Below are 15,127 nucleotides of genomic sequence, written 5' to 3'. Positions count from 1 at the left end.
TTAAAATCAGGTGGAGTGATTCTCTCACTTTAATCTTATTTCTGATACTTTAGTTCCTTTACCTCTCCATATAATTTTTAGAATAAGCTTGTGTTAAATCTATAGAAGAATTTGGGGAGAATTAACATCTTTATTATGTTGAGTCTTCCAATCTATGAATACAGCACCCTTCTCCATTTATTTAGACCTTTGATTTCTTTCATCAGCATTTTTTAGTTTTCAGCATAGAAGTCCTACACGTTTTGCTAGAGCTATACCCAAGTATTTTTTTGAGCAATTACAAATGGTACTTTTTCATTTCAGTTCCCACACATTCATCACTAGTATACAGAAATACAATTTATTCTTGTATGCTGATCTTGTATCTTACAGCTTGGCAGAACTCACTTATTCTTGTTTTATGTAGATTCCTTGGGATTTTCATTGGAGGCCATCGTGTCACTTGCAAATAGGGACAGTTTTATGTCTTTCTTTCCAGTCTGTCCTTCATTATTTCCTTTTCCTGCTTAATATGCTGGCAATAATTTCCAGCACTATGTCGAATAGCAGTGCTAAGAGTGGACATCTTTACCTTGTTCCTGATATTAAGGGGAAAGTATTCAGTCTTTCACCATTAAGGACGTTAGCTGTGGGTTTTTGGTAAATGTTCTTTATCAAGTTTAGAAAGTTCCCTTTTTTTCTTAGCTTGCTGAGTTTTTATTATGAATAAGTGTTTAGTTTAATGTTTTCTGCATTATTAACATGATTTCTCCTCAACTTTTTAATATGGTGGACTACATCAAATGATTTTTTAAATACTAAATCAGTCTTAAATCCTTGGAATAAAACTCATTTGGTCATGGTGTATAGTTCTTTTTATACATTTCTGGAGTTGTTTTGCTAACATTTTGTCAAGGATTCTGTGTCTTCTGTGAGCCCACTGTTCTTGAGGGATGCTGATCTGTAGTTTTCTTTTCTGTACTGTCTTTAGGTTTTGGTATCAGGGTAATATTGGCCTTAAAAAATGAGTTCTGAAATGTTTCCTCTTCTTCTATTTTCCGGAAGAGACTAGAATTCATGTTATTCTTATTTCTTTATTCTTGATGTTCCAGATCCTTCTTTTATAATTTCCTTTCTGCTTGGAGAACTACCTGTAGTCATTCTTTCAGGATCTGCTATAGATCAGGTCTCTTAGCTTTCCCTCAGCTGAGATTGCTTTGATTTCACCTTTATTCCTGAACCATATTTTCACAGGGTATAGAATTCTGGGACCACAGTTCTTTTCTTTTAGCATTTGAGAAACAGTGTGTCATTTCCTTCTGGCTTCCATGGTTCCCCATGTGAGATCTGCTGTCATTTGAATCACTGTTCCCCTATAGGTAATAGCTCATTTTTCTCTAGCTGCTTTCAAGATTCTTTGTTTTTACTTTTAGTCCAATTTAAAAATTTTTAAATTGTGGTAAAATACATGTAACATAAAATTTACCACCTTAACCATTTTTTTAGTGTGCAGTTCAGTGTGTTAAATACATTCACATTGTTGTGCAACCAATCTCCAGAACTTTTTCATCTTCCAAAATTGAAACTCTATACCCATTAAACAACTTCTCATTTCCAAAGGATGATTTTGATGTGCCTGAGTGTGGATTACTTTGGCTTTATCTCATTTGGGGTTCAGTCAGCTTCTTGAATCTGTAGGTTTATGTCTTTTGCCAAATTGGAAACTTTCAGCCATTATTTCTTCAGGTCCACCTTTTTTCTCTGCTTTCTAAGATTCTGATGACATGAATGTTAAATCTTTTATTAATGTTCCCCAAGCTCCTGAGGCTCTCTTCATTTTTTTTTTAGTTTATTTTTCCTCTGTTGTTCAGATTGGATAATTTCTATTGCTCTATCTTCAATTTTACTGACTCTTTCCTGTCATCTCCATTCTTCAGTTGAGCCCATGTAGCAAGTTTATTTCAGTTATTGTATTTTTCAGTTCTAAAATTTCCATTTTCTGCTTTGTATCTTTTACTTCTTTTCTTAAGACTAATTTTTCATTTGTTTCAAATGTGTTTGTGATTGCTCACTGAAGCATTTTTATGATGGCTGTTTTAAAATCCTTGCCAGATAATGTCAAGATCTGAAGCATGTCAGTGTTGGCATCTGTTGACTTTTTTCTCATTCGTGTTGTGATTTTCCTGGCTCTTAGTATAAGAGATCTTCAATTGTGTAATGAACATTTTGGAGATCCTAAGAATCTGGATCCTATTTAATCTTTTTTAGTAGGCAGTCCACCAACTGAGGTGTAGTGTGAGGGCAGGGTGAGTGTGTATGTTCAGCTTCCTGCTGGGTCCCACCAACACCACCCTGGCAAAAGTGGAACAATGACTCACATTGTTTTGCAGACAGGTGGGATGGAAGTTCAGCTCCACTCTTGGTCCTAGTGAAAGTAGGGCACCAACCCACACCACCTCATTGCCTCTGAGGAGGGGTGTAAGCTCAGCCCCTTGACAGACCCCACTGACAACAGGGAGAGGGCAAGCAGAGATCTGACTCACACTGATTTGTTGCTGCAAGGTAAGGTGGAAAGCTCAGCTCCCTGAAGGGCCCAGCTGACAACAGGGAAGGGGAGAGGGTGAAGTGGAGTGCCAACCAGCCCTGCCATCCACCACTTTGTTCCACCCTGCAGATGCCAGATGGGGATGGAGGCTCAGCTCCCCACTGGGCCCCACTGACATTAGGGGAAGGAGGAAGCAGTGTTGACTAGCCCACCTCCAACCATCTTGTTTTGCCTTGTTGATATTGGGGTGAGGGTGGAGGCTCAGCTGCTCATGACATAGGGCAGGGGGAGGTTTACTGGGGACTAGCCCTGCCTCATACCACCTTGTTAAGTCTCATTGCTTCCAGGTTGTGGTGAAGTTCGACTGGATGCTGGACCCCACTCACACTACCCTAGTGAGAGTATCACCTCCTTCTGCAAGGGATGGGATGGGGGAGTGAGGGAAGATCAGGTCCCTGCTCAACCTGCTAAACACACCTGCCCCCACAATAGGGGGAATCAAAGTTCTGTCTGCTTTTGCTAGGCAAGGAATGAGAGATTAGGTCCCTGATGTGTCCAGCCAACTCCACTGGGTGGCGGAATCAGAGCACTGCCACTTGCTTCTTTGGAGTAGGGTGGGGTTTTTCTGTTGGCGTTTGGCTACAGGAGGGTGGGTACTCCCAAAAAGGTTTACTATTGTTAGGCTACCCTTTCCCCAGTCATCTGGCTAAAGAAAACAGGCTTTTCTTAGAGCCCTTTCTGTCTATGCCTGTTGGTGGTCCCAGGCTGGAGGCTTTAACAGCACCCTGACCAGGATATATGGGAGACAATAAGAAAACTCATGGAACACACTATCTGTGTCATTCCTTGAGTCCTAGAGTCTGTGTGCAGTGTGCCTTCTTATTTCCACCTTTCAGGGTGTTCCTGTGCTTATCTGTTGTGTTATGTCTAAGGTGTTTTAGTTGCAAAGGAGGACCCTGGAGAAGTAGGGCTCCTCCATCTTGGCAGAATCACAAGTGTCCTCCCAGTGACTCATTATTATGTTGAAAATAACATTTATTTTCTTTGTGTGTGTGTATGTGTGTGTTAAAAGGAACTAAATTGAGTGTCAGAGGTAATAACACTTATTTTCCAGTTTTCCACATTATGGTTAAAAATGCACTATGAAAAACTGCCGTAACATCATGGATCATAATTTTCCCCTAAAGATTCAATTATGTTTGTTTATGTTATTCCTGGCTAATTTAGCCTGCTTCATGTTATTCAACTGCCTGTCCACCTCAGTACTTTTAGACTATAATATTCCAAAGGAAAGAACTCTATTTCATTCATTATCACCTAATACTACACTATACACACTCAGAACAGCCAGGGGGGAAGATCACTTGAAAACTCATTTAGGAGCTCCTTTTCTTAATAATCCAAGGCAAATCTTATTTTTAACTTGACTGTGACATTTCTCTCTTTAAGTAACCCCCTTTACTGCTATCAACATCCACTGTGATAGTTATTCCTCTTGAATTCTACCAATAGCCAGCAGGAACTTGAAAGAAAGGAGGCAAACAGGGCTTTTGTTTTGCATTTTTACTTCTTTAAATGGAACACCTATATATCTCACTTTATTTAAGAGATGGATTCTTGAAAAGAATTGATTTACCTGTTGACTTATATTTAATTTCAAAGATTCTAGACCTTTTGTTTGTATTGACCTTCAATTAATTCCTGCACTCTTGCTTTAAATAAGAAACTATAGAATAGTATAACAAGACTGAGGAGACTGTTAAGGAAAATTATCACTGCCTCAATCTTTGCTTTCTTTCTATAACTTTCCATAATTAACCTTTAACCCCTTGTTCTGTTTGTCTAGGAACTCTGCTCTGGTTGGGAGAAGGAGTGGCCCAGGTGATGAGGTATCCTAAGGTACTTCCATAGAAGGTGGGACTCTATTAACCCAGTTGGAAAAATCACTGTTCTAGGAAAAGCTTTGTATTTATCACACCTAAAAGTGAAGACAATCTTTTAAAAGCACAAATTGAAACCAAGTTTTCAGAGAAGAACTATGTATATAACATAACATAGATAAGGATCTTCTATAACAGCCTTAGAGCAAAACTCCAGTCAAGCCTCCAAACTCAGTAAGGAAATAAACACAATAATTAATTATGTACAGAAGTAGACAATAAGAACATGAAAAGATCCTTAAAATCCTTAGTCATTAGGGAAATGCAAATGAAAACCACAATGAGATACCACTTCATACACACTAGGACAGCTATAATGAAAAAGACAATAATAAGTGTCGGTGAGCATGTGGAGAAATTAGAACCCTCATACACCACTGGTGGGGATGTACAATGGTACAAGCAAGTTGAAAAACAAGTTGGTAGTTCTTCAAAATGTTAAATATAGACTTACCATATGACACAGCAATTCCTCTCCTAGGTATACACCCAAGAGAACTGAAAACATATGTTCACATAAAAACTTGTATATGAATGTTCATAGCAGCATTACTCATAATAGCCAAAAAGTGGAAACAACCCAAATGTCCATCAACCAATGAATGTATAAACAAATGTGGTAGATCCATACAACTGAATATTATTCAGCCATAAAAAGGAATGAAGCATTGATACATGTCATAACATGGATGAACCTTGAAAACTTCATGTTAATGATGTGAGACACAAAGGCCACATATTGTATGATTCCATTAATATGAAATTCCAGAACAGGCAAATCTACAGGGACAGAAAGTAGATTACTGGTTGCCAGGGGCTAGGGGAAGGAGGGTATACGGGGTGACTGCTAATGAGTATGAGATTTATTTTGGGGGTGATGAAAATGTTCTGTAATTAGATAGTGGTGATGGTTGCACAACCTTGTGAATATACTAAAAACCACTGAATTGTATACCTTACAAGGGTGAATTTTGTGGTATGTATATCTTATCTCAATTTTAAAAGAGATTAATTAGGGCTATTTGACCTAACAGTTTAAAAACCCAAAGAAAAAAAAAAAACACCAATGATTGTGTAACTTTTCTTTAAATTTCCTTTTCTGATACTGTATCAAGATAATTGGCAACTTTTCAGGTTGAACCAGATCCTGTTTTCTGGCTTTGAGGGAATGTTAAATGGACTTTTCTGAAAAGAAGATGCAAATATAAAGAAGTAATGATTTAATAAGCTGCAATTAACAAACAGCACAGTTACTCAAGCACACACCCAGGGGCTTCCGTACGGAAAGCTGTTAAGTAACACCTAGGCAGCCTCCCTTTCCTAAACACTGCAGTTTTTGTTTCAAATGTTCATTTGTTAGATAGCTGTTTATAAATCTCAAAACATTTTCCTATAGAATGTCACAAATGCTGTTTCTCAGGCTAGCTCACAAAAGTCTGTTTAACCCATGTTGTATTTGGAGAGTAATATTGATTTAACTTTTCTAACTCTACCTATACATTCCCATAAAAATATCTACTTATACAAACCACCTGTAACCTTTCTCCTCTGCAGGAGATTTCATCCAGACTGAGTCACTCACCTATATGCTGTTCTCAACTCAAGCAGGGCAGTCTAGTAGAAAGTCAATGGAACTTGCAATCTGTTGGACTTGGGTTTGAATCCTGTCTCCTTCACTTACTAGCTGTGCAACCATGAGCAAGTTACTTAACCTCTCTAGGCTTCAGTTTTCTCACCTGTAAGTTGAGGATAATTACGTCTACCTCATTCAAGTTGATATACACAAAGTGTCTAGTCAGAGGGGGCATTCACTAAATGTTAGTTTCCAAGATGTACCAATCTACTTTTCTAGTATTAATCAGCACAGTATAGTGAACGTAATGCAATACTTTTTTTACATAATGCAATGTAAAGCTAAATATCCCCAATGCTTCAGTGTTATCACTTGAATGAGAAATGTCACTGTAAAACTAGTAAAGCTATAGAGAGTACAGAATGGTGATTTGAGGGGCATGTACCACCCAGGAGGGCTCATCAAAATCTTCAGGGTAGAAGAGGGACAAGGCAAAGCTGATTAAACATAATTTTTAAAAGCATATTAAATATATTTTTAATTTACAAAAAGCTTTAGCCTATTAATTTCAAAATACAAATAACAGAAGGTAGGGTTGAAAAACACTTGTGTAGGAAAAAAGGGTTCAATTTGTACTAATCCTATAATCTAGAACTGTGATGTTCAATGGGGTAGCCAATAGCCATGTAACTATTTAAATTAAAATTAAATTTAAAATTCAGTTCCTCAGCCACACTAGCCGCATTTCAAGCGCTCAATAGCCACATGTGACTAGTGGCTACTGAATGGTGCTAAAAGGGAAGTTGCTTTTTTTAAGTAAATCTTTCCCACTATTTTCTATTGTTTTCAGGTAGACTCCTCTGCTTCTAAATGTGAAGAACTGAAATAACATTCTAGGTAAATTAGGTTTTTAGTATAGGTTCTACAAGATTTCTGGAGTGAATATTTCTCCCTGAACACTGCGCTTGAGATGCACTTCAATCTATTAATGTCAAAATGATCTTTTGCTTCAGGCTATCATTTGACATCTGCTTCTAACACATATCAAATGACTGAACCAAGTTTCCTATAACAAGCTTTGTGGACCAAAGGATTAGAGGCAAGCTCACAGAAATCTAGATGACCAGGTCAGATTTGAAGATGAGGTCATCGTCATATGCAAGATTATAAAAATCAATTTACATGGTAGATAAAACATAATTAGTTTTTAAGGTATGTAAGAAAACATGAATATATTAGTTAAGATGGGTAAATCTGATTTGTTATGCTGTTGCTGTAATTCAATTTATATTAATAGAGTAGAAGAATAACAGGAAATATAAAGGTGCCTTTGGATTTACACATAAATGTAGGGTATCTAATATTCAGGAAACTAGAACTATCACATGAAAAAAAAAAAAAAACCACAAAAAAACCCCCAAAAGACAATGTGGAGACCTGACTCCAGGTGGGGCAGTAGGCCAGCTTTTGGTCTTGTGGCTGCCTGTTCTTTAGTTCATTCGCATTCCTTTCTAGCTGACACCTTTGAGATAGGAAGGTAACGATGCAGAGTAGGCAACGCTAGTAATTGAGCCATTCTGTTATGGTATGCTGAAGCATAAAAATCACTGTTTATGAGTAGGTAATATGCCCATCAAATACCCCTGACTCCAGAGGTATGTGTACATGACGGGCAGAGATCAGAAAAAGGGGGAGGATGCTATTTTACATTATTTGGTAAACTGTAAGTGTAAATTGCTTTTTTAAGGTGAAGTAACATTGTTCCCAAGTTAGAAATGGTTGCATCAAAATATCATTAACCCTAGCTACTTGTTTTCTAGTAAGTGCAAGTTAGAAGCAATTAATTTAAAAAGGAGAATGGGAGAGGTAAGCAGAATGACAGCAGCATAAAGTAGCAGATGATAAAAGAGAGTTTTCAAAAACTATGAATATTAGGTATAAGGTACAAAGCAAGTCAGCGTAGGGGCCATTTAGTAGGGGCAATTAGCTTATATTAAGGTAGAATATGACCATCAATTTTCAGAACATTGAATTAAAAAGTTTAAATTATTTTAAACTTTTATTTAAATTATTATACTTAAATTTTTTGTCCACTATTCACATGGAAAATTGCCATACAATTTTAATTTAGAAAGATTTCAATGCAAAATGAAACAAAAACTCTCAACAGTTAAAAAAAAAAAAGAAGCTTTGATACAGACAATTAGACACAATAGCTCATTTCCAGGCAATACTGGATCATGTTACTGTATTTATCAGACTTTCCAAAACTGTGTTCTGCAAAGCACTTGTGTCCTTTGAGACCTCAATAGATGGTTCATGAAAAAGGGGTTCTGACATCAAGTCTCAACTGCTGTGGGCTATATCCTTTTTGCAGATTCATCATGTACATCATCATCTTGAAAGTTCTAAGAAGTTATGCAGTAAAGAAATTGGTCAAATCTTGTTTAACTCCACAATTCCCAATTTTACTTGATTATGCCACGCTCCTATTTTTTTTTTTTGGAGGAGGGAGATGGTTGTCGGGGCACAGATACACCTTTAACATTCCAGAGACTTCTCAGTTAAAAATAGTATGTACTATTTAAAGTTCCTTAAGTACCAATAACACATAACAGACCAAATCCAAAGGATTATATTTCTGAACAGGAAAACCCAGTTACTCACGGCATATTCAAATAACAAGAACAAATGTGTTTAGAGTAATGAGGAAGGAGGTGTGCCGTATTAAGTTCTGTCCCTAAAAATGAAATTAACAGAACTGATCCTAAAATCTAAAAAGGTGTGCACATTTTATTTTGGTATGCTTCAGAAAATAAGTTAAAATCGTACTTATTGGCCCTATATATTGACTTTATCCATTTCTTCAGGGATATACTTCCTTCATGAAGTTGACCTACAGGATGTACCATATTTCATTAATTATAAGACGACATCATGTGTAAGATATACTATGATCTTAAATATCACTAAGGAAAAAACCCACTGCTAATTAAACAACAACATGCCATGGATTGTCAGACACCTTCCAATTTGAGCAATGTTGAAATGTGAACATACGTTCCTCTCTTCCTTCTTCCACATATATTCTTCAGTATGTTCTTTATGTGCTTTCCCCCTTTAAAGACAATATCGAAGAGGGGAACAACACAAAAAAGGACAAGATTCAAGAGATCTCTGTTGACCTTACTCTTACAATTATATTCAGATATTATAATGGCTCTGTTTAAACAGATCAATCAAGCAAATCATTTTTAACTGTTCTGCTTGATTCTGAACAAGTCACCCCAGAGGAAAAACACAGAACTTCCTCAGACAGTTCCGTTAGAGAGATGATTCATTATAACTATTATTTATTAAACAAACCATGTGCTGAACCAAGTGCTTTACATATATTATCATTTCATTTAGTTCTCACCACAACCCCATGAGATAGATATTATTTTCACCCCTGTTTTACAGATTAGGATGTTGAAGCATAGAGATATTAAATAACTTGCATAAGATTACAGAGTTATTAAGTGGCAGAGCCAGGACTCAAATCCAGGTTTTTATGGCTCCAAAGCTTATGTTCTTTAACACTTTGCCATACATCCAAATTATCCAACAAAGTGCCTCCTAAATTTTAAGGAGATAAGTAAAATTGAAATATTTAATTGCTAGTAACTAATGTATTTAGTCAAAATAGGCCAAATGTGTTAAATAATAGTTATGTTCTATATGGACAGATTTTATCCTGAATCTGTTTTATAAAATGTATACAGTCATGCTTGCATAATGACATTTTGGTCAACAACAAACCACATATACGACGGTGGTCTCCTAAGATTAGTACCATGGAGCCTAGGTGTGTAGTACACAACAGCCAACACCTTTCTCAGAACATATCCCCATCGTTAAGCAATACATGACTGTGTATTTGTGTTCGTTTTGTTAACTCGACACATTTAACTTAAAAATTAAGATTTATAGTTGTTTTATCTTTGCTTTCATGCTATTTGGTATTAAATAACCAATTTATTTAATATAATAAACCAGTATATCTGAGACCTGGTAATTGTTCCAGATTAATGACACAGGAAATTGTATCAACTCTGAAAGGGGGGGGCATCTAATGTCAAGTAGTAATCTTACGTCAAGTAATGCTTGTTTTGTTCTATGTGAATTGGGGAATGGGATATGTAATACACATATTTGCACAATTGCGTTTCAATTCTTTAAAACTTGTTATCCACCAAAACATATAAACAATTGAACACTATCACACTCATGCATTACCAAGAGACCACCAAGATGTCACTGTTGTACACCGTAAGCTTAACCACTGGCTCTAAAGCATCATCCAGTTTGCACCGGGCAAATCGGGCCACTTGACGTCACCCATCATTCACAGCCTGGCAGATCACAGGTCCCTGAGCACGGAACTCTAGAGCAAGTCTTGTCAATGATCACAATGGCATGAATTTTTTAGTGGATAGTAAATTTTTAAAAAATCTTTAGAACAATTCTTCTGCAATTTGGACTTTTGATAAATGACCTGCTATATTTTTGAGCATTTTATAATTTACTAAATGTCATGTCCTTGGTGAAGAATGCACATCCCAATTATACCACTCTTCTTATATAAAAATCAGATATACTCATTGTGATTTCCAGAAACATACTAAAGAAAAGGCAAAGTCTGCCTATACTTGTTTCTCTCATTAGATAAGTTTACCTCTTTATCTTAAAATTTAAATGTACCAAAGAAGTTTCACATTTGGGATCAACCCATTAGTATAGGACCAAGCTGCCAAAATTAAGCAAACTTTCCTAAATTTCAGTTTAACAAAAACTGACATCCTATATCATAATCACTGAAAACAATGAAGTGTTCAGTAATGTGTCACAGTTACTTGACAGTTGACATGTAACAATACCTGTCCTCTCCTCAGATCTTCAATTGGGGGAAAGAAAAAAACCTGAAAGGTGGTAAAAATGAAACAGGAAAAGGAAAAGAAACTTAATAAAACATTTTTTTCAAAATCAATGATCATACTTTAATAGAATGTTTTTCCCTACAGATGAAATATAAGAAAGTTAATATTGATATAGTAGAAGTAATATAGAATCCAATATAATCTTTGAGGTTAAAGATGGCTGCACATCCACTGAAGATGGTTTCCAACACAAGGGTCTCATATTTTATAAAGAAAATATTTATATAGTTATTTTTCAATGCATTATGAGTACTTGTTATTTAAAGGAATTTGAGGTGGCTATTTTTATGCAACACATTTCTATAAAGCAAAATAACATCCTTAATTTTATTACTTTTGAAAATTGTTCATAGTTATGTTTACTATCATTTATCCTTACTCTACTGAAACTAAGAAAAAAGTGTCACTTTAGGTCAGGCTTATGATCCAGTAAATGTTGTCCCTGACAGTAGTGGCAAGGAATTTGTAGAACAGAATAGCCACAATTCCTTGACATCGATCTCCTCAACAGACAAATATTCAAAAACATACCAGCATCTTTGGATAACTCAATAAAGAGTTCTGAACTCACCTGAACTATTTAGGAAGCTCTTTGTTTTTTAATCTTGTACCAATCTTGACTTTGCTTACATAGTACTTCTTTTATTATTCTAAACTTGCTTCTTTAAACATCTGGCCTACTTCTAACCTATCTTGTTCTGACCCATGTTTGAGTTCAACCACAAGGGTTTTTTTGTTTTGAGTACCATGAGACTCATGTGAGGTCTTAAAGCAGGAAGGCCATATAAACGAATGAAGAAACTGCCTGTACTTCTGGTGAGGTCCTCAGGTCTTTTAAGATTGTTCATATTTCAATGTAAGAATAAAATGATAAGGACAGAGATAAGACTGATAACCACCCTATTCCTGACCTTCATAATTCACTCAGCGGACATCCACTGGGTCCATAATATGTATGTGCCAGGTACTGTGTTAAGTGCTGAGGATACAGAGGAAAAAAAAAAAGTCTCTGCTTTCAAGAGTTCACAGTCTACTGGGGTGAGACCATAAATGTAAATTCCTACAGAGACCAACCTTGAAATATTTTAGCCTGGAGAGAAAATTTTTGATGTATTTACTCAAGTAAATGACTAATTTAAAAAATGATTTGACTCTCGTAAAATATAATTATTCTCTGATAAGAACTTACTGGGGAGGAAATGTATAATCTTACATACTATATACATATATAGAGAGAGAGGTATAATATTAAGCCCAATGTTAGACTTTTGAATGAAAATTCTCAACTTTTTCCCTACTGGTTTCAATATTTCCAAATTTGTATCAGAAGCAATTTACTTGAAACAGCTGAACAACCAAAGGCAACAAAATATCTAAAGGCAATTTGTTAAAATCTAGTTTTAATAAATCTAGGCAACACTGGCTCAATTTGACATACCTCATGCAGAATATCAAGAAAATTCTTTGAAAATGGCAAAGTGTGGAGTCCTATCTGCCAGGTTCTGGAAACCATGACAGTAACCAAAATAACTGCTTTAACAAATGAGACCTCTTATAATATCACAATTGTTTCTGAAAAATACATGACCTCTAACTACTGGCTTATTTATTTATACCCTGTATTTTTCCACAAAGGATTTGAAGCAGTTACTGTAATATAAAGCAAAGTACACGAATTATATTCACCTGGCTTTGAATTATGGCTCTGCCATTTACTATTTATAATCTTTGGGCCCTTAACTTCTGAGATTCGGTTTCTTAATCTGTAACAATGGGGATCATAATCCTACTCTGCTGGGTCAAGGAAACATAATGAAATAGCATGTAGCACGGTATCTGCCATATAATAAGTGCTAAATAAATATCAGTTTTGTGCCTTCTTTATCCTAATGTATGCTACATAGAAAAGGATAAGGTAGAATTTTAAATGACTTTTCTTTTGCACATTGATACGTGCCAAGCAGAAATGTGGATGATTATGAGTTGCAAATGTTAAGGTTTGCATCTAAAAATCAGGTTCAAAGCAAATTCAATTTCTTTCCACAAGGTCAGCACTTTGAGAACATATCTTATTAATCTTTTAGCTATATTTTTAATGCAAAAAAATTTCTGAGGGGAAAAAAATGAATGAAAAGAGCCCCCTGGCATACTACTTTTCACACTATCCATTCGAAGGATGAATAACATTCTAAATTTGAGTTTCTTATAAAAGATTTATAGTATTAGACCGGCTAACATAATTTTAAATGAAATTCTCGTAATTCTGCCAGCCTTCAAAACATGACTCCTCTTAAGAAAAAAATCTAGGTAACATATATCAATGTCTTTTCTATTGAAGAGCAGCGTTTCGTTTGGGTTTGGAAAATACGATCCAAGTCGCAAAATACTAAGCACCCATTGTAAGCACTATTGCAACTCTGCTTGCGTTAGGGAGAGCAAGTAAACATTTTATACAGCAGTGGAGGTGAGCAGGAAAAAACTGAAAAGCGATTTGCACGGATCCCCCTCCTCTTCCATTATATACCCGACAATGCAAGTGTCCCGCATCTCAGATCAAACTGAGCCTCGGTCTTACTGACGTAACCAGTAACCCTATCCACCTCTCACACTGCGGAGGCCGGCAGGGCAGCGGCGGCCGCCAAGTACACCACTCATCGGAGCCTGCCCCATTCCACCCCCGCGTTTCAGTCATGCTTTCCAGAAATGGGGTCACTCACTCAGTAACTATTACACACACGCAGCCTATCATCCTGTAATCCCCCAAAGTCCGCTGTGCGGATAGAAGACAGCAAAAAAGTCCAGGAGGAAGAATCACAGACGCGCCACCATCAGGAATTGATTTTCCACTCCGGAGAGGAGCGCTGATGCCCTGGAATGGGTCTTGTCTGGATTATTTTCGCAGACCCCGAGTTGGTTCCGGGACAGGGGCGGCTGCGAAAAGCTCGGTGCCGTGGGGTGTCCGGGGAAATTCTGCTTTGCCCTGTTTGGGTATATTCTTTGGGTTTTGGCACTCGGGAGGGTGTCTCAGGGACAGTCACCAGGATCCCGGGCGAGGAGAACCAGAAAGCCCTTTACGGCGGCCGCTGGTCTCCTTGAATATCACCCTCTTACCTCCATGGACAGGAAACTCAAGTTAAACTCACGAGGACGGGGTCCTCGAGCTCAGCGACCTCAGAAACGGGGGTGGGGGGGGGGGCCCTCAGGCTTCTACTTTTTCCCTTGCAGCAGCAGAAACCGCTGCGGCAGATGGGGGGAGGCAAAACCCCTGGGCTGTCCTGCAACCCCTACCCGAAACCGCCCCCCCCAGGTCGCCACCCCTGCCCTGGGCTGTACCTGCCCCCGCAGCAACCCCCTCCCCCGGCCAGACTCGGGAGTCCCTGCTCTCCGGTGAACCCCATCCCCACCCAGTTCTTCATCGCCCCAAGTAACCCGGGTCCAGGGAAGCCCCCAACCCGGCAGGGCCAAACTTCTCAACTCTGGGCCGGCCCCCGCTCCGCCTGCCGCTCCCCCCACGCAAAGTTGATCACAATCGGCTCCTTACACAGCGCAGCGCCCACTCCGAATCCCACGCGCCGCCACCCCACAGCCCCCCGAGCGAGGGAGGGGAGGTGTGGGTGCGGGTGGGAGGAACAGAAGGGCAAAGAGACCAACCTCAACTACCCAAACCGGAATCCCAGACCGAGGCGAGAGGTGAGCGGCAGAGGAAGGGGCCGAGTGGCCGGCTCCCGGGTGGGGAGCGCGCCGGCGGGGGCGAGGGGAGGGGACGCGCCAGCCCCGGCCGCCCGGCTGCACTCACCTCAGCGCTGTCGGACGGGCTCTCCACAGCCATCTTCTGCCACGGGTCCGCCAGCTGCGCCAGCGGCATCTTCCCCCCCGGCCCGCCGCCTTCACCGCCTCCTCCCTCCCCGCCCGCCCCGCGGCCGGCCCCGCTCCGTCGCCGCCCGAGCCCCACGGCAGCAGCGGCGGCTGCCCGGGAGAGGGCTCGGCGCCGACACCGACCCTCGAACGCCGCGTGCCCGGCTGGAGACGTCCGCGCGCCGAGCGAGAGCCTCGCGCCGCTGCCGGGCACCGGGTCTCGCCCCTTTCTTCCTCTCCTCCTTCCGCCGCCGGG

At 39.0% G+C, this 15,127-nt stretch overlaps 1 protein-coding gene across 4 annotated transcripts in view; it reads right to left on the bottom strand.

The window, feature by feature from the left end:
- Positions 1-15,106, bottom strand: part of RPS6KA3 (ribosomal protein S6 kinase A3) — a 111,883-nt gene extending 96,777 nt beyond the window's left edge. For 2 of the 4 annotated variants that reach the window (XR_006890274.1, XM_046672838.1), the window contains exon 1: positions 14,813-15,106. Coding sequence is in view for 1 of the 4 variants with exons in the window: in XM_046672838.1 (XP_046528794.1) it covers positions 14,813-14,881 (69 nt within the window). In the remaining 3 variants the exon portion in view is untranslated. The remainder of the gene's footprint in view (positions 1-14,812) is intronic. The other 2 variants (XM_046672839.1, XM_046672840.1) reach the window with 1 other exon arrangement.
- Positions 15,107-15,127: the final 21 nt, after the last annotated feature.

Source organism: Equus quagga, chromosome 10 (genome assembly GCF_021613505.1).
Source record: "Equus quagga isolate Etosha38 chromosome 10, UCLA_HA_Equagga_1.0, whole genome shotgun sequence".
NCBI lineage: Eukaryota > Metazoa > Chordata > Mammalia > Perissodactyla > Equidae > Equus > Equus quagga.
The sequence above is the reverse complement of the archived record's forward strand: the minus strand, read 5'-3'. Positions and strand labels throughout refer to the sequence as shown.